We start from the raw sequence: 27,159 nt of genomic DNA, 5'->3' as shown, positions 1-27,159 counted from the left end.
TTCTCTGTCATTCCACAACCATATAAAAACAGGAGTGGAGTGGAGGACACCCCCCAGCCCCTGATCGAGAGTCAGCGTCTGGCCCGTCGTACCGTCGTGTTTGAGGATGGGACGGGGTGAGACGGTCTGACTCTGTGACCGAGGGCCGTTACTCTCCTTACTCCACAAACAGGCAGTAAAATGGAGGCTGCCAGTGGCTCTGTGTTCAAATGTGGTGTTCACTTTTTTTTGGAGGAGACAGGTACGTAGATATCCCCCCGCCCCTCTCTCTATTTATGTAAATAGTGTATGAACCACTCATACCAATTTAAAAAATATTTTAGTCTAAATATTTACAATACTTTTGCAATAGTCACATCGCTAAAACCCCTCCTACATTGAGAAGAATATCGTGAGCAGATTTCTCCTCTCAAACATGTAAATTAGAACTGGATTCAAAATAACAATAGCAGCAGTAGAGGGTGGTGCAAATAAAAGATTTCCTCCCTCACAATTATATTTTCTGGTTTTCAAGTTTTCAAGGGCACCAGCTTCACATGCGGTCCAGCCTGTTCCTCTATTGATCAGGAAGAAAACAAGCTCCAAAAAAGGAGGCTACACTTTAGTACTACGTGACCAATAGTAGCCACTGCTGTGTGTGTGTGTGTGTGTGTGTGTGTGTGTGTGTGTGTGTGTGTGTGTGTGTGTGTGTGTGTGTGTGTGTGTGTGTGTGTGTGTGTGTGTGAGAGAAGGTTGGACATGTATCCAGTTTCTGTGTCTGTAGATGTGTGAATAGTAGAGCTGGACGCCAGGGTTTTTAAGCAGTAGATAGATTGTTGGTTTGGATGCTGTGTGGTTTTAGAAGCAAAATGAAAACGACTACATGTAGGCTTTCATGGTTGAATGTGTACTGGTTTTGTGAAACTCAAGCAAACAATCAAAAAGCAGTATGAATGCACTGAAAGCACCAAATGTTTCTCTGAACTCATCCTATTTGGTAAAAAAAGGCACAGTAGTCCAATCATAACATTTCACTTCCTTCGTTTTTACCCTCCTTATGATAGCAATAAAAAAACCACAAACTGTCAACAGCAACTTCCAAATCCCCTCAAAAACAAGTGTAGGCCAAACTATGCAAGCGCACAGCAGGCAATAATCAGCTGCCAGATAAATAAATACAAACAATAAATAAATGCAGTGTCCGATCAACACATGAATAAATTAACTGTGGGACTCGAGAGTCATACGTCTTTGAGTGATCCGTGTGTTTTTCCTCTTCTGGTTGGTCTTTTCAAAGTCTTTCTACGACACTGATTTCTGGTCAGTTTAGAAACATCTGATCCTCAGCATGACAAGAAAAAAACAAAAAAAAAAAAAAAAAAAGTTTCCCTCTGATTGCTGTGATGACACACCTCTCGATCGCCCAAACAAGTTGTTGGATTACATTCGTGAGTTGATCATTGTTTTCCACAGTCTCAGATGACTCTAACACACCACACGTGCAGTATAATGCTGCATTCTGTACACCGTGTTTTTCACATTTCTAGCTACAAGACTCTCAACGACTTCAGTGTCACGCTTCCTCTTCAAGCCAGACGCCTCGAGTCTATCTACAAGTGACGGTAACATCAAAAAGATTGAGCTCGCCCCGTGTTGAAGTTACCTCATCAAAATAAACCTCGGAAGCTTTCATTCTGAATGTTGACATCGGCGTTTCTAATTTTGGATTGAGTGTGTCCCTCAAGTAAGACGTCTGCAGAAACAGTCGCCTCTGAATACAGTGATTGCTTTCATGCGGAGGAGAAACTATTATTTGCTCCTCGTAGTTCTTCAAAATCTCTCCTATGATCATTTCATTTAAAAAAACGCCTCTCGGCTTTAAGTGTCCTTTCCTATCCCCTCAACCACAACTGCTTTTGTGCAGGTTTAGATTATTACGCAATTGTGATCATCAACTCTATTGGTTTCGGTTCATTTAAACACGGTATGCCCTGATGATGGTTGTAATTGTGGCTCTGATGAGGGGTTTTGTATGATCCGTCGTTTGTCGTCAACATTTATCACCTACAATTTCTTTCCTCCCTTTAATGCATTTATAATCACGAGCATTCAGCCTCTCCTCTTCTTTCTCACACAGCAGCTTTAAACCCAGTGGTGTAAAAAAAACAACAACAACAGCAAAGGCTGCCGGCTCTTTGCGTGTTCGATGCATCAGGTCTACGGGGGGGTGGGGCACACCTCTGGCAAAGGCGCAGGCGGGACAAGAGGAGCTTGATTTTGACCCTGACATGTCTCGGCGTTCTCGCCTTCACTCTGTTCTCCAGTGATAGGCTGGCTTTGGCACCGGATTGGCTTCTTCAGATTTTTGGGGTGTTTGTATTGTGTGGTAGAAGAGATGGAGCTGTTTTGTGTCTCTGGACTGCCCTTCCTCCTGAGCGGGAGGACCGGCGAGACGGGCTGATTTTCATTGTTACTGGCCACCATTGTGCTCTCATGTGTAGGGCAGGCCTTACGTGGGGACAGGATGGGGGCGACGTGAACCCAGGTCAGGCTCGGCTCAGAGCTCTGACCCGCTTTGTATTTTGATTGCTTGCCGAGCTCCTCGCCGTCTCTGTCTTTTCCCTTTGTGTCCCCATTTAGCTGGTCGTCGCCGGCCACATCTGCTGAATTTTGGTTTGCGCCGGGCGCCAACGATGGAGAAGGAGTGCCGTCCCTTTCGTCACAATCCGTCTTCGCTCTCTTCTCTTCTGCACCAACACGGGGGCACTTGAGAAGCACGGGGGAAGGCGTGGGAGAGTCCGTACCGGTCCAGCTGAGTCTGCGCTTCTGAAAAATGAGCAGGAGATCAGTTTGCAAGTGAATATAGAATTCAATTTGTGGAGATTTGTGGTGTGTGTGCACAGGTAGGCTCTTGCACACACACACACAGGAATGCGTGTGCTCTCACCTTGACGGGAATGTGTAACTGATCCCGGTGCTTGTGAGGCGGGGTGGAGCGAGGCGCGTCATGGAGGGAGGTAGCGGGGGATGCGGCGACGCTGGAGACTGCAGAGACAACCTCAGGGTGGATCTGAGGAAACCAAAGCTTCAGCATCCCCTCCACCTGGAGCAGAGTGTTCAGGTACTTCTCCCTACAAAACATTTAAAAAAAAAGACAACATACATCATAATTGAGGAGAAGTTGTGAATGCTATTGTGTTATGGCATTGGAAGAAATCTGGACGTTCATGGTCCTGCATAACAACTGAAGTTTGGTGTTGGAAGACTACTTCACTGATCCTTTCTTGTCATAACTTCAATTTAATCATCATTTACGTTCTAAAACCTAACTAAGACGTAGTGTCTAGTGATGCAGAGGCAAGACAAGAAAGAGTAACAGTCAGAAACACTGAGGGTGGCTGTTGGGACAATGTGGACGACATCTTACCCGCTGTTGGGTCTTTGTAAAACACCCACAATCCTCTGGATTCGATCCATGGCGACGCTCTGCTGGAAACTACTCAAACCTGCCGATCAAATACATAATCCCCCAGTCAGTCCATAGTCACGAAAAAAAAAGATGCATGCACGTGTAGACATGCAGACTCTCTTTCCTCTGACACACACACACACACACACACACACACACACACACACACACACACACACACACACACACACACACACACACACACACACACACACACACACACACACACACACACACACACACACACACACACACACAGCACTTTCACTTGTGATATCAGCGAACTCTCGTGAGATGACGAGTCAGCCGCAAGACTGTCGCTTCACACACACGCTGCACTTTGGACTACATCAATAGGCTGCGTCAATACAGACTGCTGCAACAAAAGGAAAACTCTCCATCGAAATGGACCGAGGCCACAGAGCTCATATAAAACCCATGTTCAGCATCTACAACTTCTGCTGCCAGTCTGCGCACGGGCTCGACTGTAAGCAGCCATGTAGAGAGTGCTTACCTCGATCGAATCGGCCCCTCTTCAGTCCATTCAGCAGCTCCAGCATGGGCCTGACAAAACCCTGGAGCTCAGCACACTGACAGAGGAAGAGGAAGATAGATTACTACAGAGTTTGGGCGAGACCTTGCTGTCTGAATCAGTCTGCTGGGCTTCCCTCTTGCACACATTGCTCCGTCAATCTCTCTCCTCATCAGTCCCTTACCTTTTGAGCAAACAGCAGGTCTCCCTGTGATTTGGGGATCTGGCTCGTAGGAGCAGTCTTGTCCAAACTGACGTGCGCCGCCTTGCTGCCGCCCTTCGACCTGTAGGACTCCTCTTCCTCTTTGTCGGCGAAGCCATCGCACGTCCACTGGGACCCGGGGCTCTCCGACCCTCTGCCTCCGCTGGCCGCGGCCCCGACGATGCTGCCGGAGGAAGAGCCGTCCGTCAGGAAGACCTCCGCGTCGTCCTCGGCCTGCTCCGAGTCGCTGAACAAGAGGCTGTCACTCGAGCTCAGGGAATCGAAGGAGGGCTGGGAGGAAGTGCTGCCCTGGGACTGCATTGCTGTTGGGGCAGAAGCAGAGGGTTGGAGTTATTTTAACAGTCAAAAAAAGACTTGGCTAAACACTCCAAATCAGCAGGGTGTTACTAGAATGAGAGACAAGGTAAATGAAGTGAAGACCTGGGAAAACAAAATAATAGCAAAGTACTGCTTTCCATTTGGCAAAACTCTATTTTTTCCCTATCTTGCTCCCAAAAATAATAACCCCAATTGCTCAAAATGGTGGATATACCAGTGCCCTAGTTTAACATGTTGCAGAGTGGGACTGGGGGTAGGCAGTGGGCACACAATGGTAGTGCATGTCTGGCTCCCATTGAGGAGATCGGAGACTGGAAAGGAGAGTAAACTGTGAGGGGGATGGGAGCTTGTAGAGTAGTGAAATCAGAATAGGCTCTCTCTCTCTCTCCCTCTCGCTCTCTCTCTCTCTCTCTCTATGCCTCCAGTGCTCTCTCTAGCCCCTCCTCTCTGTCTCGGGCTTGCTCTCCATCCCCCCTTAGATTCACACACACACACACACACACACACACACACAAACCTCTTCCTCTAAGGCTGTATTTCTGTATGCCTCTCAACGCTCCCTGCTCTCCCTTCAGCTCATCCTGTTTCGTTATGCACACACGCCTGGTGCTCCTCTTCCTTTCGTCTTCCACCGACCAAACCCTCCTCCTCCTCTTCCTCTACTTACTCTCATTTTACACTATATCTCTGGCCATGTGCCTCTCTCTCTCTTTCATCCTCTTTCCCTTTTTCTTCTGGCTCTCTGTGTAATCTCCTAGTGCCTGCTGCTCTTTGATCCCACCAATACAGAGGGGTCACATGAATACACACCAATACAGCTTTTATCAATAGGAGAAATAAAGTCTAAAATCACTCCCAGACAAAGGAGACAGCTTCTAAAGAAGGGCAAGAACTACTCATTGAGTCCAAAAAAAAAAATTTCTAAATTTCAGGAATAAATAAATAACATTCACAACAAGCCTGATCTGCTTTTACAACAAGCAAATACCGTTTACATTTTATTAGTGTCTGGCTTCCCTTCAGGCAAGCTGCATCCTCTTAAAACCTGTTTACATGCATCTGCACGAGTAAACTGCAAAAATGTGGCGCTTATTCCTATTTTTCCACGCCCCGTGTGCTCCAGTTCATAGCCTGTGGTGTGGATGGGGTGGGGTGGATGTGGAGTGGGTGTGATGGTGGTGATGGTGCATTTGTCGGCGCGGTCTGCACAGGTATGCATGGACCATGAGGCTGCGTCTCAGGTGTTGGCTGCCTGTGTGTGTGTGTGTGTGTGTGTGTGTGTGTGTGTGTGTGTGTGTGTGTGTGTGTGTGTGTGTGTGTGTGTGTGTGTGTGTGTGTGTGTGTGTCTTCGCGGCACGATGCCCATAAACAGGAACTCACACACCGCAAGTTCTTTCACAAAACGTTCCGCACAATTCTAACAAAGACGTAACGTTTAAAATACCAGAATAAAACCCGAATGACATGACATCAAAGTAAATAACAGATATAGACCGAAACGGGGTTTTATCACTGTAATGTTCTGCCCCGGTGATCATTACATTTAATTATCTATTAACAAAAATAGACGGAACAAAGCCACGTGAGAATAAAAAAAAAGAAAAAGCTTTTGGCTATGATTACCAAATATAACCGGGAGCACATACAGGATACAGCGAGACAGGAAATTCCTCTAGGCTAGCCGACACAACTTCGTGAAACGCTAACGTTAGCCATAAAACTAAAAAATATATATATGTTAGAGTAAACATGCTCACCTTTAGTAATGTGGGATAAAACAGCAGCTGCCAGAAACAATCGTTAACGGCTCTATCTCCTACTTTGATACAACAGATCCGTCAATACACACGTATAGCTGGAGCAGCATCGGGGCGTCCAGGCTCAGCTCTTTCTCTCTTTCTCTCTCTCTCACACACACACGTACACACACACACACACCGCCCGGCCGCCAGTTCATCGGTTTGTGTATTTGCTCGCTCTTTCTCTCGGCAGTTTACGAGCGTTAACATGTGCGCGGATCCACGTGCCCACGTTTTGCGCGCATTCCATTGGCTGCCGGCCCGGCGGTGTCGTACGCTATTGGCCGACCCGTCCAGCCAGTGATCACTCTGCTCGCCGCTGATTGGACAGCGACCCGGGCACTCACGGTCCTGCCCACTCATGTGTCGCCCGTGCGCATGGTGTCGGGGGCAGGCCTGCTCTACTACAAGCAAGCGGGGTGTAAACACGAGCACGCACCGCGGCGTCGGCACGAGAGATGCTCAATATGTTATATGCATCAATATTGCATGGAACGTGCACAATATGTATCACCCCGCCTCCTCACAGATCACTACCAAAATGTTAAAAGACTGAACGCACCAGAAAATAGGAAACATTTAAGCAACCCAGTTCAGGAACATACTGATGGTGCCTATAGTTGAATAAATGCAAGCAGATCTAACAAACACCAGCAAAGCAGAGATCAGATTTTCTCTTCGCCTCTGAGACTGACGGACCTATAATCAGTCATTCAAATCTCATCTCATACTGTTCTTACTGAAAGCAGAATAACAATGACCTCTGTGTGGAAGTCCGGCCTCACCACACATTGACATCATATGGGATTATAGTGAAATAGAGCACTCTTACATTAATCACAGTGTATAGACTCCAGTAAACATCCATAATCCGCTATTGATTCAATGACACAATTCAACTTCCATATTTGAGTAATGCAATACACACCTCAATGGCTCCCTCTGCCTTTATTCAGCCCTGCAAATAAGGCTCTTCAAGAGGTAAGATAAAGATAAGGGTAAGATATAGGGAAGATATAGGTAAGATAACATAATCCTTTATCAGCATTGTGGATACAAACAGACAAGAAAGAGGCAAAAGTAGAAAAACAAGATCAAAACAAGTATAATAAATACGTAATCACAGTAAAGGTATAATATAAATTGGGTCAGTCATCAACTACCTATAAGATGGGAAATTTTCCGGAGCAGGCCAGTCACATGGCTGGGGATAGGTCGACCTATTATTACAACATAATTCTTTAACCCTATCTGAGATATCTTGGCTAGTAAAACGGACACTCAAAATGTGTTATTGTCACATTTTTGTATATTTATCTGTATAAACAGATGTGTATTTTCTTCAGTTGTCTCATATGTTAAACTGACTTAAAGTCTTTGTGACACAAAAACATCACTGAATGTTTCTCTTACAACAAGTGTCATTGTCCAGGTTGCACAACTGGAAAAGTGACAAAAGATAAAATTCTATTTTGTGTCGCCGTGGCTCTATTGTTAAAGTAAGACATGAAAATGACAGAGATTTGATCATAATGCAGCAGGTCCATTTACAGATCCATGATTAATGGCCACATAGCAGCTTATCCTTCTACTTAAGTTTACAGAGTGACCTCAGTGACCCTCACTTGAAACATGTAGTGCAGTATACAACCGCCATATATGAACAGACCAAAGACACTCATGCACACTTGCTGTCCCGCGCTCATATTTGTATTTTCGATCCTCATAAGACCTTAATTGTGGTTCAGTTATTATGCTGGCTTTTACTGGTATTTTTAGACGTGAAATGCCGGGTTAGAGCATGAGGAGCGGTGGATGCCTCTAAGCGCCTTGCATGTTAGAGTCAGGGATGAAGGGGCTTCCCATCCCCCACTATACATACAACATACACATGAACCCACTGCAGCCTCCACTCAACACATACACACACACAGCAAGCTGTGTCCTTGTTTGATTGACATTGCCTGTCTTTGAGCCTTGTAACTATGTACCATCAATTAGTCACCTCAACATCAGGTGATCCCACCAGCCCGTCTTTTTGTCAAAACACAATAAAGATAACCTTTGGTAATAGTAAACCAAGGGAGAAGTTCCTGTTTTTCTATAGGTTACTGGGACTAGGTCAATAGAAAAAAGCTCTCCAACCCCCACAGCATTCCTCTGCTGCACGTGAACGCAACGGACCTACTCTGAGTTCATGGGGGTTGAAAAACACCCCCGTCATTTCCATCCTTCCATCTCCTTTCCGTCCCATCCCCCACCTGGTTTCTGTGTGTTGTTTCTCCGTCCCCTTCTCATTATCAGCCCCTTGTATTGACATGGTTGAGAATTCAATAAGCGTGAGCACGTGAAGCACGTGAAGCCTAAGCCCATGGATGGTGCTTTTGTCACTGAAGTAGGTCAAAGAGCAATGTGTCAAACCGGTCACCAATATGGAAAACACAGCCTGTTTCAGTTAAGTTGCTCAAGACGGAGATGTTTGTACATCTGGAATAAAAACAGATATGTTGCAGATTAAGTTACAATACAGTCTAAAATAGTTTGTAGATTCACTGCTGACGCCGTGTCCTTACGTGACATGTAGACGTGTAAATTATCCCATGGTTTATGTCAGGACAAGACCGACAGAAGTGGATTGACTTCAGGCGTATAGATTAATCATCTATAACTTAACCCAGGAGTCGTTTGTCTTGAGGTCTTGCTTATTGGGAAAGCATGCAAGTGATCATGCAGTGAAAGCATGCAGGAGTTCCTGTAAGGCCAAACGCGCAAGCAGGTGTGGTCAGAGCAAGACACCACAACAGAAATATGATCTGCCCCTGGGAGGACGGAGGCCCAAAGAGAGACTATATAGTAAATATCCACCCACTCTGGTTGCAGAGGCCGAGCAACATATCCTGTTCCAACAGGGAAACAGTGACACATTGCTGCCGTGTCCTCTCTGCACAGCATTTGTCCATCTGACTCCTTCTTCCCCCTCTAAATTACAGGAATGTTATCATTACTGGCATACTAGTTGAACAACTTTCACAAAGAAACAAGATGAACGACATATTCCATACTGTTTATATGTATGGTTGTATATCCCTCAGTGTCTGGAAAGTAGCCTACAGTTCACATGTACTGCTGTGACAAGCAGCAACAGTATAGCCTGCTATTAAATGATTGTTTTTCAAATGTAAAGCATTGGACTATTTATGTTGTCATAGATTAGATATAATGTTATGTTTGTAAAAGGCTGTAATTTGCCCATAAATCACGACAAACAAACGTCTATTTAAAACCAGTTGCATTCCTTCTTCTGCCAGAGCTGCAGCCTTTTTCCGCCCGCTCACATTTGCGGATCCGGGACATGTGTTCATCAGAATAAACAGGCATCTTCACATGTCGGAGAGACGCTCCGCAGCTAGATTTGTGAATGAAATCAGATGACACCCCCCACTGTGAAGACGCAGCCAATAATGTATGTGAGCATTCTCTAACCACGCCCTTCAATGGAACGCTGAGCGACCAATGGGAGGCCTGCAAAGGTTATCGCTGTTGCATAATTTGGCTGAAGCGCTTCACGTTGTGTGGAGAGATGGAGCGGAGAGAGAGACAGAGGAGATGGAGAATAAATGAAACTGTGGATTTATAGCGCCAGAGATTTGAGCTCATGCGAGAAATATTAGTCACCACAAGAATAAAAGAATACAAGAGTTTGACAATGACTAATAATACTCATAGGCTAATCAATAGATATGTAATAGGCCTACTAAATTCAGCAGACTAGGCCACTAAATAGAATTTAGACAATAAAATAAAGACAATGAAATACGTCACAGTCCACCCATCCATCTTCTAGAGTTGCATGCTCAATGCAGTAAGTGATGCAACCTTTTGCAGTTTTATGTTAACGTTTTAAATGTATCCTTGACTCCTGAATGTGATGTAATCCAGATCAAAAGACTCTCGGCCGGATTTCTTTTGAGATTTTAAAGGGAGAAGTCACCTTAAAAACACAATTTGAATCAGAATCAGTTTTGATAGGTTTTCGCAACATGGGATTCGCCCTGGTATGTTGGTGCATAAAAGACACATAGTAAGAGAACAATAAAAAATAAGTACTGTGAAAGTCAAGAATCATAAATATTAAAAAAAAACATTTCTAATAAACAATGAAACAATGTAAATTCAGTTTTAGGGTGGATTGTCTGTATAAAGAATCAGCCTAAAACATGTCACGTGGAGAGGGCTCCCCCTCGTGTTCAAACCTGAACAAGTCGTCCGTTGAAGTCCCTGCACAGTATGTTCAGTTCATGTTACCTTTTTAACAGAGACGTACTGTAAATCCGAAACATAGCTTTTTAAAACAGAACTCACTTCCAGTATTTGTTTGGACTACATAAACTACATAAAACATTTAACTACACAGAACGTTGGAAGTTTGTGCAATCCTAACAGAGAATTGAAGATGAAGAACCCAGTCCTTTTTTCACAGCAGACATTTTGACTTGTCATAGTGCGAAAAGCACAGATGTTACTTTTATTATTAATAAACCAAATTTAAAATGAAAACCAAAAACCGAAATGGTGTATACGCCATTTTATTCCGAAAGGTTTAATTTGTTTTCCATATATTACATTACAAATTATTCTTATCCCATATGTCAAGGGGCTGCAACATTTTGATATGAAGTGCCATTTTTAAATGTTGTAGCAACATTAACGTTAGCATTAAAGTTACTATGAGGAACTTTTGACTGGTTATGAAACAGTCTCAAATTGATACTGATCTCTATGAAATATAAGAAAACATGACATCATAATATTAAGGCTGTAATAATTGTTTCCACTATCAGCACATCTGGCAATTCTTTTTTTAAAATAAACAAATAGTTGTTAAGTGTATGACATATCAGAAAATAGTAAACAAATTCCCTGAAGCCCAAGATCACATTTCCCAAATAATTTAACTTTTTCTGTTTTTAATCAGACCAACAGTCAGATATTGAGTTTACTATCACAGAAAAAACTTGAAAAACAATAATTGCAGTTGTTGCCGATTCATCTCCTGTCAATCAACGAACACATTTTTCATCTCAGCACTATGGTTGGTTTGTGGTTGCCTGGAGAAATAATGAAACAGCCATGTAAGAATAATACGAATAAGAAAAATAAAGATGAACACCAGACTGATCCTTTAAACGTGCACATGTTGACTTTTCTTCAGTGGTGTAGAAACTATAAAACAGATGGAGACGGATCAGATCGAGTGTGTGTCAAGAGCTAGTTTAAAGACCTGAAAGTGACAATCTAAGATTTTCATATAAATGTCTGTTGAGTCACTATATATTGCTAAAGGAGGTACCAATGGTGATTGAGCGTGTGGCCCACTGATGGCAGTACTGCAATATTTATATATTTGCAGAAACTGGGTGTTTGTGACAACATTTCCAGAAAAAGTGCTATTTTTCTACTTTATATACACACAGAAAATAGAACTATGTACCACCTCCGGGCTGATAAACCTCTGAGCACCATTCGTTCGTTTTCACTCAAAAGTAAATCCTGAATGCACTAGGACCGACATCTTAAAGATTGCCACGTTAAGACTTGGTTGCACCAACAGGGATTCACTTTTAAACCCGTGTCAGACCCTGCTGCAGTAAAATGAGAAGTTTTCTAAAGGAGCTCGGAAACTCCACCACCTTTTGTCCACAGGGACAATCAACACAACATGAAAGTTCCTTGTAGTAGTTTCATTATTACAGCACATCAACATGTAAATCTCCAATGGATCTGTAATGTTATTCCATATCTCAAATAAACATTTTTATTTTACTATATATAGTTATATGTGAGAGCACTATAAATGCAGGCTGCCATCTTGATGAAAACATCTATATCTGAGTTGAAATCATTAAACCTACCAACCTTCCACCAAGCGTGTTCATTTGCAATAAACTTAACAAATACCATAGATAAGTCATGTGTACGACTTCACATTCAGCCACACAGGCTGAAGTACAACAGCCCAGTATGAGTGGCTCTTCAATTGATTGCTCACATATTTGTATTGCTTTGTATTAAGCGATATAAATACTTGGGAACCACCAAGTGACACATCCTCATCCTCTCTTCTCTGTCAGTTCTTCTTCTCATATCCAGTATTTACGAAAAAAGATATTGAAAATTGAGGTCAGATGAAATGTATTGTCAAACTGAAACAACTTTCTCTCACCCAGCAAAAACTCTTTCGCATTCAGACGCCTCTTCTCAGATCCGCACATTTCTCCCCTGTGATCTGTGCACTTTGTTTTGGTGTCATAAGTCCCCCTATTGCCATCTTTTGTGTCCCATTGTTACAACGCAGTAACCTCCTTTTCCCAGCGCTGCATTCTGTCCCTCTCTTCTGTCCTCTCAACCTCCTTTTCCAGCAACTATGTAACACTGAATTAGTTCTCACTCACTGGTCCCTCTTTACGTCCCTGGATTTCTCTCCATCTCTGCCCACTCTCTCTTTCTCTCTTTCTCTCCTCTCTTCATACATTCTCTCCATCTCTCTCTTGCTGAGACCTGTTCTGGTGCCCTGCATGCCAGAGTGGAGCCGGCATGTAACATCCACACTCTGGCTGTTAAACAGAGCTGTGACAGGTGGGATCGCTGGACCCAGTCGGTCTCTCCCCCCCCCCCCCCCCCCCCTTCCCTTTCTCTCTCCCTCTCTCTTTCTCTCTCACTTGCTCCTCATCTCTATTTTCACGTTTATTCATTGCTGTGTATGGGCAAGGAGGGCTAACATGGACTGTTTGGGTCTTTTTATCCTTCTAATGCTTCAGTGTTTCCAGTGGACGACTGCCCCTGCTGCTGGTAAGGTCTTAATCAACAAAATAATCAGCATCATGTGAGATTGTTTTGCTCTTGTGCATTGTTTGGGTGTTACAGTGTGAGCTGTATTCACATTTCCCGAAATAACAATTGGATTTCAGTAGTATTTGAGCAGTTGTTAAAAATTGTACTGTCATGATATTTATAATTGATTAGAAATGATGAAAAACCAACTTATTATAGAGTTATGTGAACTATATTTAATTTCACAGATGTGATGTATTTGACATGGTCAGTTTTTTAATGAAAATCAAATCTAGAACCACTGTGAACCAAAGGAAGAGGCTAAAAGTAAGAGTTTTAGAAGTTTTTCTATTTCTTTTTTTCAGAGGAAGTTTCCTGGACCTACACTGGTGAGTTCAAGTTTATTTATAACACATATAATCTAATTTCTCTCAATTTAAAGATTAGCAGACATACAAAGAGAGTGAATGATAATCTGGATTCATTTGACAAATGTCAGATATGATTTGTAATCTGGGGCTTGATTATTATAAACTTTATAGCCAAGGAGCAAAATCCAAAAGTCAACCCTGTAATAAATAAAGAGGCATTTGATATGATTGATTTCTTTTGTTCTAATTCAGGATAATTTGGAGTAATCCTGCCTGCTAATGAGGAAGACATCCTAAAGTTTACTGAAAATAAGTGCAACTATCTGAATGAAACTACTCATATGTAAAGTTTCTCACATGTTAAACCTGTATCTCTAAAACATTCATGTACTCTTCTGTACATTGTGTAGGATTTCCCCCTCATATCTCCCAACCCCTCTCCCTCTGTTTCCCTCTACTTCTCTCTCTGTCTGTATTAGTAACAGTTGAACAAGCTGGCATGAGCACAGCAGTCACACAGAGATGATGAAGGGGTGGAGGGGGATCGAGAGGAAGCAAGCAAGAAAAAGGCAGAGAGAGAGGGGCGGGAGGAGGGAGGCAGGTGCACGAGGATGAGGGTGTTGGACAGAGAGAGGGAGATGGGACGGGATGAAGCAAAAGCATAGCAAATCGTGCCCCGTATTGTTGCAGCGCACAATAAGTTATGTGTTGATTGTGTTGTGGACGCACACTGGCTGCCTATGCCGTGGACAATGACATTGTGGGAATGAATGGGGCACACAGACCACCAATCTCGGCATGTATTCAGGAGAGCAACATCGGTGTACAGTACATACATACAGAATACACAGCAAACCAAAGAGGCTGTGACTGGAGCGAGCTGATACATAGTCTTTAATTTAAGCTTTAATATATGTACTGTGCAGAAATATGTGGTGTAATCTTAGACGTGTAGCCAATATGTTTAGTGACATCTTGGGTTCAGATGGGTTCCATTTGTCTTTTTGTTAATAAAAATAAATAAATTACAGTTACTGAGATTCATCCACAGTCCGTATGAATGAGTGAGGTTCTGTGTGTGTGTGTGTGTGTGTGTGTGAGGCATGTTGTGCAATGCAGTATTGCATGATGTGGCCGCCACTGAGCTGTTAGCTGAAGTGGAAAGTCATTTTTGTTATGCACAACCTTTTGTCACACGAAGGAGCGGTGTTACATGTTTGGGTTTTTTCCCCACGCGAGACGGACAGTTATATAAAGTAATGAAGAGAGAGTCGGTCTCACGTTCCATCATTTTCTCATCATGATCTAAGTCAGTAAATATGTGTGTTTCTCTGATCCTGCCTGATGTCGTGCTTGGGGAGGTGCAGAGGGTCAGAATTTTCGCCCTCCGGTTACCATGGGGACCTCCATGGCGACCAGTGGCGGGGCCACGGGACTCACTTTTGAAGTTGGGTAGTTTGCTTTGGAGAGGAGTGACGGGGGGGGGGGGGGGCAGAACACAGATTAGAGGTGCAAGGTGGGGGCTGCAGGCGCTGGGAAAGCAGCAGTGTGAGAGGAGAATTGTGACGTGTTTACATCACTAATGTAAAGTCCCCTCCTCACATTGTGTGTGTGCAAGAGAGCCAGAGGGATAACTGTATGACAAACACCGTATAGTGCTCAATGTGGGGGTCATTTGGCTTTTTTTATTCAGCCTTTTTACATAAACAATAATGCTCGTTATTAATAGCTTCAACATTTGCAAAATCGGCAATTGCAAATATATGAATTATGTTTTTTTTGCAACTACTGACACATTTTTTTGTGACATCTGTTTTCTAAAGCATTCCCCTCTTTGCAATTGAAATTCAGATTCTTTGATTCACATGTCACTCTCTTCATCGTCTTTTCTCTAACTTTCTTTTATTATGCAATTGGGGAGACCAGTTTCCCTTTTTACTCAGTGAACCAGAGCCTGAATCACTCTTTTGTCCCTCAATCACTTCCACAATATGTATCTGAATTTTTCACATGCCAATTAATTGTTGAATTTGAAATAGAACATATTTTACTACATAAATACAGTAGGCTATACATATGAGTACATTAGCTGATATTAGACATTAGCAGTAGATTCTTACAATAACCGAACTGTAACCATTCAATCTCTATAATGATTAGTGTAAAATGTACCTGTGATTCAGCTATTTTTGTGGTTTTGCCTGCAAAATATAAATACTAACAAGCAAATATTCAGTTGTAAATCTTTAATATCTGGCTATGGGATACAATATTTCCATCTATTTGCAATACAGGAAAGGGACACTTAATTAAAGAATAATCATATTTATATCGGAAATAATTATTTTTTCTTGTCTCAATTCCAGGCTAGCTAAAAAACATTTCACATTACTTAATGCAAGATCAAATACATTTTGGATATGCACATTTTGCAGAGGCTCATACAGCTAAATAGCATTACAGTTATTCCGTTATTTGCGACACCTTTAGGATCTATATCTTTAAAGCCTCATTTAATTCTGTAATATAACTGCAAACATACTAAAGATGTCAGAGCATCTGGATAATAGTGTAGAACCAAGTCTGGAAAAGGTAATATAAGGCTCAAGTGACATTCTGTATTGATTATGTTGTGGTTATCAGTGGACATAGTTATTTAATGAGGTGCCTCGATCACCTGCTATTGTTGTCGCCGTTCATGTGTGTGTGAGTGTCTTTGTTTCATGGGAGGTACACGTCACCTGCAGTTGAATTGATTTTAATTTTAGTCTCGAGACTCTGATCCAGAGCAGCATTCATTATAGTTCAACAAAGGATTTCAGCTATGGTTAGAAATGTTTATTGAGACGATGTTATCTGTGGTTATGGACACACACACCCCTCTTACTGATGCCAGTGTTGACTGGCAAAATGCATCACTGAAGGAAAACCTGGCTAAATCTAGAAACTAAACTTGTTTTCAATGTAGCTTCAATGGACATTGTTGTTGTTGATCCTTTATAACCCTAATGGCCCAACAATAAAAAAAACAAAATCTTGTGTAGTCAGAAATCCAATTTCAAAAATCATGTTTTTGTTTATTTTCATGTTATACGTTTTATCCAATCCACCACCATGAGGCTGTGAACCTAAAGAGAACCCAATTAATTGTCTTATATAATTAGAGACCAATCAATGGAGACTTTTCACTGGAGGACTGGAAGCCAGTTGGCTGTGTGATTTGGTGACATCATTGTTTTCTGTCTTTTCTCTTGTCAAAGGCTTGGTGGGTCAGTCCGAGTGGTCGCAGCACTTCCCCGACTGTGGTGGCACTTCTCAGTCCCCCGTTGATGTGGTTACCACCCAAACTAAATATGACCCCAGTTTGATCCCCCTGACCCCACTGGGCTACAGCCAGCACGGCAACAAGCCCTTCACTATGTACAACAATGGACACACAGGTAACGGTGGCAGCCTAACATGACCCACTCAGGTATCCAAGCAGCCTTACGCTTGATCTGTTTATATTGCACTATCCTCAATTGTAACTTGGCAGCAAACCTTTGACTTTGAAATTCAGGAGATGCTTCAAATGTTAAGATTTTTTAAAGTAATTTTCAAGAAATGCCTTCCTAGTATTTCTTGTTCAGCTATCTTTCCCCTGTCAGTTGAACTCAGAGAGTCAGCTCTTGTTTCGCTGCTCTCTCCATCAGTGGTCATTGAGCTACCTGACTGGATGGGACTAGGGGGGCTGCCCTGGCTCTTTACAGCTGTGCAAATGCACCTCCACTGGGGCAGCGGCGGCCCGAGTCACGGGGGCGGTGAACACACCATCAACGGACTGAGTGCAGATGCAGAGGTACGTTTAAACACAGCTCACTGTAAACCGACAGTTTGCCTCTTGTGATTATATCTATTCTGATATAATTTAAATAAAGGAAACACAAACAGATTTACCACAATGTCCAAGGCAAAAAGAAATCTGTTCAAAAAGCTTTGATTCTGAATCAAGATTTACAATGTCAAAAATCCTGAAAGCGAACAAATTTCTGTTCATTGTTATAGACAAGAGGATAAAAAAAGTGTTCTACCAAGCTAATTAGGTGAAATAATTTGCTAGCTTCACGAGCTTCTTCAATACAACATGATATTCATTAAGTAAATCACGGTCCCATTCAGAGTAAAATAGACCATAAAGCAGGGTATGCTTTAGGTGGTAACCTTGTGAATGACTGGTCGTACTTGTATTTCACTCTCACTCTTGTCAGGCATAAAGCAACAGAACAGCCCTAGAAGTGGCTGGTGAGTAAGACATAGACAGAACCAAGAGATGCACAGCTAACATTTGGTTAGCAAGAAAGACTAGAGAGAGACACCTGCACATCAACTTAGAGAATAAAACACAAGTTTACCTGATTGATGTTCCCGAAATTCACCCTCATGTTTTTTCTTTTCTTTTTTTTAACATTACATTATGTCATCGAAGAAATTATGTTGTTTTAATAATTTTGCCTCAAAATCAAATTTGATATTATTCCTTATGTATGAACATTATTATTACTGGACTTCAGCAATTAACAGTATATTACCTTCAGTACACCCATGAAGCCAATTTGAACCTCATGTTCAGGTGAGCCAACAAAATTCAGCCACAGCCCAAAACGCTGCAAAACAACCTCAAAACAGAAAACTCCCGACTCGTGTACGTTCAGTAACCCAAATTACTGCAACAAGCACAATCATCACAAAAACCAACGTACTGCATCCACAAAAATAGCCAAAATACGAAATGCAACACAAAGTACAACTGGCTACAAGCATGAATTAATAAAAATGTCCAGATTAACACTAAATAACCAAATCTACATGCCAAAATTAAGAAGATAAATGACCACCAAACAAATCAACCCATTCCAAACCTCAGACGACTGATGGGCTGTCCAAAGTTAACCAACAGAAGGGAAGACATCCAAACCAATCAAATAAACAAAACAGAAAATAAGCCACGAAAACAGGACCAATGGACCCAACAAAAACTAAACAAAGTGACACAATTTTAATCATCTCCAAACATAAACTGCTTAAACAGTTTGGAGGTGTGAGGGATCAGCTGTTGTTGCTTGTATTTGATTGTGCAGCTGAAGAGACAAAGAAGGGGAATAGAGCCCAGGCCACTTCGGTAAGGAGTCAGTCTTATGGGCTGTAGCTCTACCAGGTGAGCTACCGGGGAGCCCAGCACGAGAGAATTTAAGCAGATTAAAAAGACAAAAATCATGAGTTGGTGTAAAGAAAAAAAGGAATCACAAACATAACGAAAGAGAGGACAAATATTAGTAAGGAATGGAACATGTCTTGCATGAGTGGTCTTATTATATAATGGGACAATTAAGCTCTTTCTCATTCGCATCAGTCTCCTCGTTGCTCTTTATTTTTCTTCGGTCATTCTCTCGGAAGGAAAACTGAGTTTGCACGCAGCTCTCCCAGTTCCTCCCCCTCGCTCTTCTTTTAACCCTCGGCTGTCGGGAGAATAAACCAGGACGTCTCTCTCCTTCTCACGAGTGTGAATGGACAAACTAACAGTGTTCCTCCTCTCTCCAGTTGCATGTGGTGCACTACAACTCTGAGCTCTACCCCAACATGTCCACAGCTATGACGCAGAGTGACGGCTTGGCTGTTTTAGGAGTTCTCATTGTGGTAATAAAAACAAATGCTAATTCACAGTAGCATTAATTGTATTTCGAGCCAAGCAATGAAAATTGAATCCTGAGTTTTGGTTTCCCAGACGGGTGAAGAGACCAACCCAGCATTTAACAGCATCCTCAACTACCTGAGCCGCATCAGACATGCTGGTACGTCTACTTTCTAAATTCTTTACCTATTCAGTTGTAAAGCATATTTGCATATAATTGATATTGATATAGATTTTTGACTCCAGCAATCATTTTCTCATCCTTCCGTCGACTGGCAGATCAGAAGGTGTTCATTCCAGCCTTTGACATCCAGTCCCTGCTCCCGAAGGATCTGGGACGCTACTACCGCTACAACGGCTCCCTAACGACGCCGCCCTGCTACCAGAGTGTGATGTGGACACTGTTTAACGAGAGGATTCAAATCTCAAAGGAACAGGTAAAGCTGAGACACAGAGACTCATCTAAAGTGTGCAGAAGTGGATCACACAAGCCTCAACTCAGCGTTTACCTTTCATGTCGACATTGATTTCATTTGTGATCCATGATGGATCTTCTACAAGACAAACTGATCCAACATGAATTGAAATGATGTCTCGTGCCTAAATAGATTTGTATTGGAGTGGTGATGTGAATATTCTCACTCTCTACGAAACCCACACATCTATACCAAAGCAGTGATGCTTAACAGACATTGATATTGGATTGTGAAAAAATATTTAAATACTCCAAATGAATAAAAGATTTAGATTTGTCTAAAATGTTGATGACATTATTATGTAAACACACACGCATGTAAACACAACGGACAATGGGGTCGCAAAAAGAGTCAAGGTCATGTCCATATATATATATATATATATATATAAATAATCATACCATAAGTCGATTACGTAATTATCGTGACAGGCCTATATCTAATCCTACAATTTCTGATTATTGGCCTCAAAAATGATATTCATGCATTCCTGTGCTCCATTATCAAACCACCAAAGAGCATATCATTTCACAATTTCTAAATAGAATAAAGTAATCAAAAAGTTAATCAATCATGATCTAATCTCTACAAAATGTTGGCATTGGGACGAGATTTTGGTATCGGAAGCGTTCTGTATTCTTGTTGTAGTCCAAGTAGTATTGATCAATCATACAGGCTTTGGTTGAATGCAAACAGTCCGTGTGGAGAGCTATAGAGGCGGAACGCATTGGCCGAAATGAATCTCTGAACCCACTGGCTATCGACTGACAATAATGAAACTTTTTATTGGTTTAAAAGTAGCTTGTAAACTAGCTACTTATGAAAATGGTCATACACGTCATTTCTACACTACAACATCTCAAATTGCTATACAGACTGTAAACAATGGCAGTTATCGAGGTATTACTGACTACACCTGAACCCCAGAAACATAGCCCCTTGCTCCCAGAAGCTTATCCGCCGTCAGACCGATAGTCGTTGGGCTCTGAGATTGATAATGACTGAACTGCACTGAAATACAGCACATTAATGTGCATTACTGAGGATTACTGTAAAATGAGAATTGTCTTTTTCTTTCCCTCAAATCTATGACATTGAGTTTGTCTGCAATGTTTGCTGCAAATATTGATTTGCTCCAGTTATTTATTTTTTTAGTGTAAGATCTTATCTTACAAAAACAAAAACATTGTATGAAAGAAGTATGAAATAGAAGTAACATAATAAACAAACTCTTAGTGTGTGACATGATTTGTCTGTTTATAACCAAAATAAAGTTATTGACACGACTGAACAGTGGTGAAAGGTATTCTAATCACTACCTCAATCCACTGTTGGTGTCAAAGTCCCCACCTAGATATGGGAAGTAATATCCACCACTTGATAACATGACTTAACATTTGCTCACTAAATCAGTTTACAAAGGGACTTTTATTAAATTTGAACTACTGATAATTGTTGACTGCCTGTTTACTGCTGCTTCGGTCATTTACCTTCTCTTTTAAGTTTCATGCATCAGGAAGACTGTCACTGTTTTTTTTTCCATTCCTCTCCTCTTCACCTCTCCCCTGCAGCTGCTGAAGATGGAGACAATACTTTACTCCAGTAAAGCCAACGATCCAGACAAGATGCTGCTGCAGGACAACTACCGCGCGACGCAGCCGATCAACCACAGGGTCGCCTTCGCCTCCTTCAGCGCAGGTTAGACAGACACAATCCATCATTATGTTGACTGGCTGACATGAAAGATAAGCACATGCTGTGTCAGGAATCATTTGCCTGAAAATGACCCCCTTATGTTAGGGATTTATTAGGGTAATAAATGAGAAGCATATTCTTAGAGTTTATCCTCTCAGGTTGCACAAATGTGAAGTTGCAAAAGGTCACAGCCAATCTGCCGTGACCTCCAGTGTTTTAGCAGAACAGCACTTCTGAGCTGGTGGATTGTAACTTCGGCCCGCTGTAACGCAAACCGCAATAACAAGCCAGTGGGTGGCCATGTGGACCATAGCAATTAGCACAATCCATGCAGAGAATGAAAAGTGGAATGTGCAGAGAAATGGGGGAATATGAAGGATTACCGGTGACTTTGTCCGAGTGAAAGAGCCTTTGGAGGGCAGGAGTTGAGAGAGGGACAGAAGTAAAGGGGGGAGGGGTGGAACAGCAAGGGGGACTCAGTGTTTGTTTGCTGGCTGATTAGAAAAAAAAGGATTTGCTGAAACTAAACAGTGACTCCATTGTTATCACAAGAGTCTAACTGAGGAAAAAGGGAGAGGAAAAAGAGACACAGAGAAGTGAAAGAGGGAGACAGAGTGGTAGACAAAGACAAAGGAGAAAGAATTTGTGTAAAGTCCTCATTGTAGTGAGTGACTGAACTGGAAGACCTGTGATATCAGCAATGTTTTCAAAGGCAGCAAGATTTTTAAACAGCTGAAAGGCAGATTTGGCTGAGATTCACCAACAAATAAATGTGTATGACCTGAAAATCTACTGATTTAATCAATCTTTTGTTTGTTGTAGAATCAGGGAAGGAGCTCTCTTCCGGTACGTATACATGTGCTTTTATTGTATTTGTTGTAAGTAACCGTCTGCCTGATACTACTGATAATCACATCAATACTTGTATGATTCAACAGCTCTGTTTTTTTCTTTTCTTCTGCAGGTGAAGTCACAGCTATAGTAATAGGAGTGATGTGTGGCTGTGTAGGTCTGGCAGTGATCATTCGCTTCATCGTGAAGACGATACGGTGAGGCGCTTCGCTGCGGTGCTCCATCATTTCTCCGTTTCTGTTTCTTTCAATGGCTGGAGGCAGACACTAGTCTGCCGCTGTTCTGGTTTAACTGGTTTTAATCTGCAGAAACGGTGGGAGCTGTCAATGTGGAAGTATCCCGTCTCTTCTCATTCTCCATCTCCTATCTCTTGGCAGATTTTTTACACTCCTCCACCGTGAATCAGTCGTGGTAAACAGGTGGTTTACCTGATCTCATTACTGACAAGGATGCACAACTTTGCACTGACAGCGTGACTTCTTCTTTTTGTGCTTGACAGATATCCTGAAACGCAGATCTTTGATCAATAGCATGACAAACAAAGGGTTATTGAATATAATACAGCATTTTTTTTATCTATTTATAAACACCATTTTTATTTTACAAAAACTGGTCATGTGTGCACACGGCAGGGACATTTGAGATCTAAGTTGAAAACCTGATATAACTTAGAGTCTGACCAACACACTTGCATGGCTGATATTACTGTCTGATTTGGGCTTATAACACATATATTGGTGTTAGCATATATTTCAGCAAACAAGTAAAAATAAATGCCAAAGATATGTATGAGAAAATACAGAAACATCATTTAGTGTGTCCAACAGAGAGCACTGACAAATTAATTTTAGTAAAAAATCCCATTCAATCCATGTCTTTGAAAGCCATCCTTATTGTAGAAAATGGTTCTATTATTAAGTCTATCCTCATTGATATTCATTGATAATAAATTGATATAAAACTTTGGGTCAAGGAACCTATTCAAGCATCTACAAGAAACAAGTGAGTATAACAGTGCAGACACATACAATCACTTGATGAGACCAGATTCAAAACACCATCAGCTTTCTTTAAAAGAAAATCATTTTTAAAAAAAGGTCAAATTACATTTTTGGCATTGACCTCGCAACAGTGTTGGTTGAACTCGACTGGAAATGTCAGTAAATGTATAATCCTCTTTGTAAGGTTTCACAATAAAAGTTAAAACAACTCAAAGATCAGCGCAAAGGATAATCTAATTCTCTGACATATGCAGCAATAACATGGCTGTTTCCCAATATTCTCTCTAATAATCACCACTGATTAATGGAAGTATGTGGTGGGTCCCACCAGTCAGTCATTTAACCTCTCCAAGGGTTCCCAAAGTCCCCATAAAGCTTCCAGTATGTGCTATCTCAGAGTCTTGATGTTAAGGATCAAAATACGATTTTGATATTTGAACATGTTGCATTGAAATAAATGAATGTTTAAAGGGAAGACTGGGGAGAGTGAGACCTCTGATCAGAGATTCAACCTTCAAATGAGGTTACAGAGAAATTATCATAACCCTCACCCCCCCCCTTCACAAGGATCCAGGGAGCCTTCAGAGGGCCCTACACCCCCCTTTGGGAACCACTGGCTTTCATAATGTCAATCCGCCGTGTGCGATTACTTTAAAATGTCACCTCCAAGAGCGGAGGATGGAGAGAGAGTGAGTTTTGAACTCTTTGCACACGGCCTCTTGGAAATTATAAATATTTTCTCTTTGTTTTGGTCATGTGATTCTGTCTTTTGATCTGTGACAGCTCTACCTCTAGCTGGGACGTCCTACCCAGTAACCGGCCTGCTCCCATGTCAAGGTCAACGTTAAAAATTATAACCTTTGACCTCAAAACCGTAACCTCTAAGAGTTAGATTCCTGATCACCTCTCTCTGCTTTAACCACCCATTTATAGTGACTCATCCTCTTCTATAACACCTCTCTTTGTAGTATTAGAGCTTAAAGAATTAAAGAACAACTCAAAACTGTCTTTTGAAAAGCCTCCGGTGGACATTTAAACTGTAAAGGAGCCTTATGAGGCCACTTTAGCACATTCCCTCCCTCTTTGTTTATTATAACATGAATGATTTATACTTATTTATCCATTTACATATCATATAACATACGTATCTCAGTGTCTGAGGGGTAAAATATTCTCATTGTGGACCTAAATTCAACATTCAGAGCTCCACTAATTATTTTATAGTACACCAAAGCCATCGACTCATGCACAACCTTCCATGTATTCTTTAACAAATGAGGACCTCTGCTGGACAACATAACACTCTACACTAACAGCGTGCTAGAAGCATTTCGTCAGACTCAGTGGGAATGACTCTTGTCTTTCATGTTTCAGGATGAAGGAGCCAGAGAAAGAGAAAGAGAAAAAACAAGACATGGCTCTGAACCCGACGTCTGAAGCAGAAAAGAAAGAAGAGCCCTCACCGTCTCCTCAGACCGAGCCCTAGCTGACGGCACAGCCCACTTCAGGGCTTCAGTCCAGATACTCGCAACACACTCAGTTTGCACGCGAAGCAGTTGGTGTTACTACGTCAGTTTGCTGAGTCGTACGTTTGCTCTTGCAATGTCTGGGATGCATGATTGGTTCATGTAAATACATTGTAAGATATATTTTGCTGTTTTTTTTTTGTTACACGTTTGGATGTTATTTCATCTTCCTGCCTTGAAACACAAGCACACTGCACTGTATGACATGTAATAGACTTGTGAAATATCTACCTGTGAATTCAATGTAATATTAAGATTTTATTTAGCCCCTGGACTTGAGCATTGACACACAGGAGGTCTTTTATCTATGATTAAGGTTTTGAGGGATTTAGAGTTCTAAGTACAGACTGATGCTGTTCAAACACCACGTCCCTGAACTCAATTTAGAGGATTATATTGTAAATGGATGAGTTATATTTATGTACATGTGTTCATTCTATTGCAAAAAGTGTTATTGGTTCTATTTGTCTGATTTTTTTTGTCGTATATAACTTGTCAACATGGGCACCTCATTAAAATACCGAACTTGGCAACCTCACCTGTTTTGATTTCTTCATTTTGTATGTGTGTGTGTGTGTGTGTGTGTGTGTGTGTGTGTGTGTGTGTGTGTATGTGTGTGTGTGTGTGTGTGTGTGTGTGTGTGTGTGTGTGTGTGTGTGTGTGTGTGTGTTGCTCTGACTACAACTCCCAACAGCTATTTCAAAGTGGGGGAAACATTTTTTGGACTGCAACAATGCAGCGTTTAATCTGGAGCAAAGAAATCGTACAAAATTTCCGCATATTGTTGACAGAATTCTCAATAATTAAACAAAGAGACAATAAACTATTAAACTACTAAGATCCATCAACATTTAACTTGCTGAAATACACCTACAGTATATCGGATATCGGCCGATACTGACTCAAATACCTGGATCAGTCAATGACAATGGGGCCGATCTACTCAATTCAATTCTATAAACTTTATATACTTGAGTTTAAATTCCTGTTGACATTTTGACCACTTTCTTGCTGCATTGAAAAGATTTACACTTGAATTGTAATTCCTGTTAATCTTGAAGATGTTTCACAGAGTTTCTGTTGCATTATTTTAATAATAAATAACAATTCACTGAATTTATATCTACATATTTCCTTGTTACATTTCGTTTTACAAAGTAAGAAAGTGATGTTTAAGTGAAGCCCGATGTTGCCTTACACATAAAAGAATGACCCCAGTCTATTGCACACAGTGAGGCCTATGGCTTATTAATTAAACACTGGTATCAGATCGATACTTCTACTTATTCTCAAAGCCCAGGTATCACTATCGGTATCAGGACTAAAGAAGTCGGGTCGGTGCGTCCTTATTCATTATGCTCTGAATTCATGAAGGAAGTAGGACCACAACAGCACATAGTACAACATTTAGTGGTTGTGCTTTATGTATTTTAACCTTCAGCAGCTCAAGGCGTAACCTAATTAACTCAACTATGCAGACTGTGGGGACATTAAATAAAGCCTTTGATTTGTCCCAGAATCGTGATTGGCTCCTCAAAATTAGAATAAATCTTTAATTTACGGGTTTGAAAAATCATAAATTAGAGTATGTCATTAACTGCATTTTGAAAATAAATAAATAAATACAGCCAACAGGAGAAAGAGACAGTAAAATGTATAAATAACATAAGCATTTATATATTTAATTCTCAGTTCTATGCATGTTTATAGTATTTTCTTTTTCATGTATTTATTTTAAGGGATAGTCGTTATTGTCATCATTTCGACTCGAGGACTGATGATTGTTTCACAGTTAAGCTGAACAGACCGAGAAATCAGTAATGAGACGAGACAACCACAAAGCTTTCTTTATATATTTTACTATGTTTTGTTTTTCTACTGTTTTAACACGTGAGTCAACTGCTCTACTATTCTCTGATGTTGGTAATGCATTTATGACGCCATTGAACACATTTTGTATTTGTTGGTATTAAATATCCCGTTAATGTTTGCAGAGTAGAATCAATTGGAAATGGGAGACATGTTTTTTCCATATTTATTCAGATTAAACTGAATAAAACAACCATAAGCACAGTGTGTATGCATGTATATAAACTTCCAGTCCCATTTTATTTTGATCACTTTATATTTTGGACATTTTAATGAAATCTCAAGCAATTTAAGTATCCCAAAATTAAAGAATATATATACAGAAGTGGTATAAGAAGATGAATTACTGTAGATCTAACTGGAAATACCATGATTTTGATGTCTCTATTAAGACGTATTTAGCAGAAAATATACTTTAAACCTATTTTTATTGATACTTATATTTGTTATTTAGTAAACCGGTGGAAAGGTGAAGACTGTAGGTATATATGTGAAAACAGTACTCCATGTATAATAATTAGACTTTTCCACACTTCACCCATCTGATGTG

The 27,159-nt window shown here is 41.2% G+C and overlaps 2 protein-coding genes across 2 annotated transcripts; one reads left to right on the top strand and one right to left on the bottom strand.

Annotated features, from left to right (window-relative positions):
• Positions 1 to 2,196: 2,196 nt before the first annotated feature.
• LOC306700462 (uncharacterized protein) lies at positions 2,197 to 4,503 on the bottom strand (the record flags this gene model as incomplete). Its single annotated transcript, XM_079165484.1, has 5 exons — positions 2,197 to 2,805; positions 2,927 to 3,110; positions 3,407 to 3,485; positions 3,963 to 4,038; positions 4,165 to 4,503. The coding sequence occupies 5 exons, from the start codon at positions 4,501 to 4,503 to the stop codon at positions 2,197 to 2,199; spliced, it is 1,287 nt and encodes a 428-aa protein (XP_079021610.1).
• An 8,560-nt stretch (positions 4,504 to 13,063) lies between these two features.
• On the top strand, positions 13,064 to 24,700 carry ca14 (carbonic anhydrase XIV; the record flags this gene model as incomplete). The annotated part of the gene is made up of 13 exons (XM_079165570.1): positions 13,064 to 13,169; positions 13,517 to 13,540; positions 16,783 to 16,962; positions 17,215 to 17,360; positions 19,100 to 19,195; positions 19,284 to 19,350; positions 19,470 to 19,627; positions 21,238 to 21,364; positions 22,184 to 22,207; positions 22,326 to 22,410; positions 22,591 to 22,632; positions 23,998 to 24,051; positions 24,589 to 24,700. The coding sequence occupies exons 1-13, from the start codon at positions 13,100 to 13,102 to the stop codon at positions 24,698 to 24,700; spliced, it is 1,185 nt and encodes a 394-aa protein (XP_079021696.1). The 5' UTR covers positions 13,064 to 13,099.
• Between the last annotated feature and the right edge of the window lie 2,459 nt (positions 24,701 to 27,159).

This window comes from Pholis gunnellus (assembly GCF_910591455.1).
Source record: "Pholis gunnellus genome assembly, chromosome: 8".
Taxonomy (NCBI): Eukaryota; Metazoa; Chordata; class Actinopteri; order Perciformes; family Pholidae; genus Pholis; species Pholis gunnellus.
The sequence above is the reverse complement of the archived record's forward strand: the minus strand, read 5'-3'. Positions and strand labels throughout refer to the sequence as shown.